Here is a 921-nt window from a genome sequence, read left to right as displayed (position 1 = left end):
GTTTAGAATGGATGATTTATTTTATGTCCTAACTTTTGCCTAGGCCACCTCTTTCGAGGTTTTCAACCTAGCGGACTTTGTTTTTATGTCCAAACTATTGCCTAGGCTGCCCCTTTAAAGTTTTTCAACCTAGCGGACGTTTTTTGTGTGGGCCATACACAGTTTATACTCATGCGGGCCGAGAGTGTAGGAACATGCAGTTTAGGCTGGTGCATCAAGAAGCGTTGCAACTGCATGGTTAATACTTCTTAAAAAACATTCCATTGATAGGGCCAATTCTCATGCTATCTGTATTAACTAGATTGTAAGCCACACTTGAGTAAGCTTCTTGTACGACATTTGGCCCATCCCATTTTGAAGTGAACTTCGCTACAGGTTTATGCGAAGTAATAATGGGTCTTCGTATGGCAATGACTTGATCTCCTACTTGAAAGGATCTCGGGTGAACTCTTTTATTGAAGGTGCGAGACAATCGAGCTTGATAACATTCAAGACTTTGTTGAGCTTCCAACCTCTTCTTATCAAGGGCCACCAACTCTGCTAATCGAATTCGAGCATTTTCTTCATTAGTGATCCCTTCTTGAATAGCTAACCATAATGAAGGTATTTGACGCTCGAGTGGCAAGACGACTTTAACTCCGTAAACGAGTGAATAAGGAGTCGCTTGTGTCGACGTGCGGTGAGTCATCCTATATGACCACAGAGCTTCTTCCATACAGTCATGCAAATATCGTTTGGATTTAGAGACGACTTTCTTTAACAAATTTCATAGAGTCTTGTTAAGTGCTTCAACTAGACTATTGGCGGCAACATTGTAAATCGAAAAGTCACATTGCTTGAAGTCAAAGAGTTCACTAATCATGTTCATCAATCTATTGTCGAATGGCTTGCCATTATCCGTTATTATGTAATGAGGAATGC

General features: G+C 40.7%; 1 protein-coding gene across 1 annotated transcript; it reads right to left on the bottom strand.

Annotated features, from left to right (window-relative positions):
- Positions 1-238: 238 nt before the first annotated feature.
- On the bottom strand, positions 239-688 carry LOC138883542 (uncharacterized). The gene has a single exon (XM_070164236.1). The coding sequence runs from the start codon at positions 686-688 to the stop codon at positions 239-241; it is 450 nt and encodes a 149-aa protein (XP_070020337.1).
- Positions 689-921: the final 233 nt, after the last annotated feature.

This window comes from Nicotiana sylvestris, chromosome 12, assembly GCF_000393655.2.
Source record: "Nicotiana sylvestris chromosome 12, ASM39365v2, whole genome shotgun sequence".
Classification (NCBI taxonomy): Eukaryota; Viridiplantae; Streptophyta; class Magnoliopsida; order Solanales; family Solanaceae; genus Nicotiana; species Nicotiana sylvestris.
The sequence above is the reverse complement of the archived record's forward strand: the minus strand, read 5'-3'. Positions and strand labels throughout refer to the sequence as shown.

Coding starts and splice junctions, on each gene's coding strand:
- LOC138883542 (XM_070164236.1), bottom strand. CDS start 688: ATGACTCACCGCACGTCGACACAAGCGACTCCTTATTCACTCGTTTAC.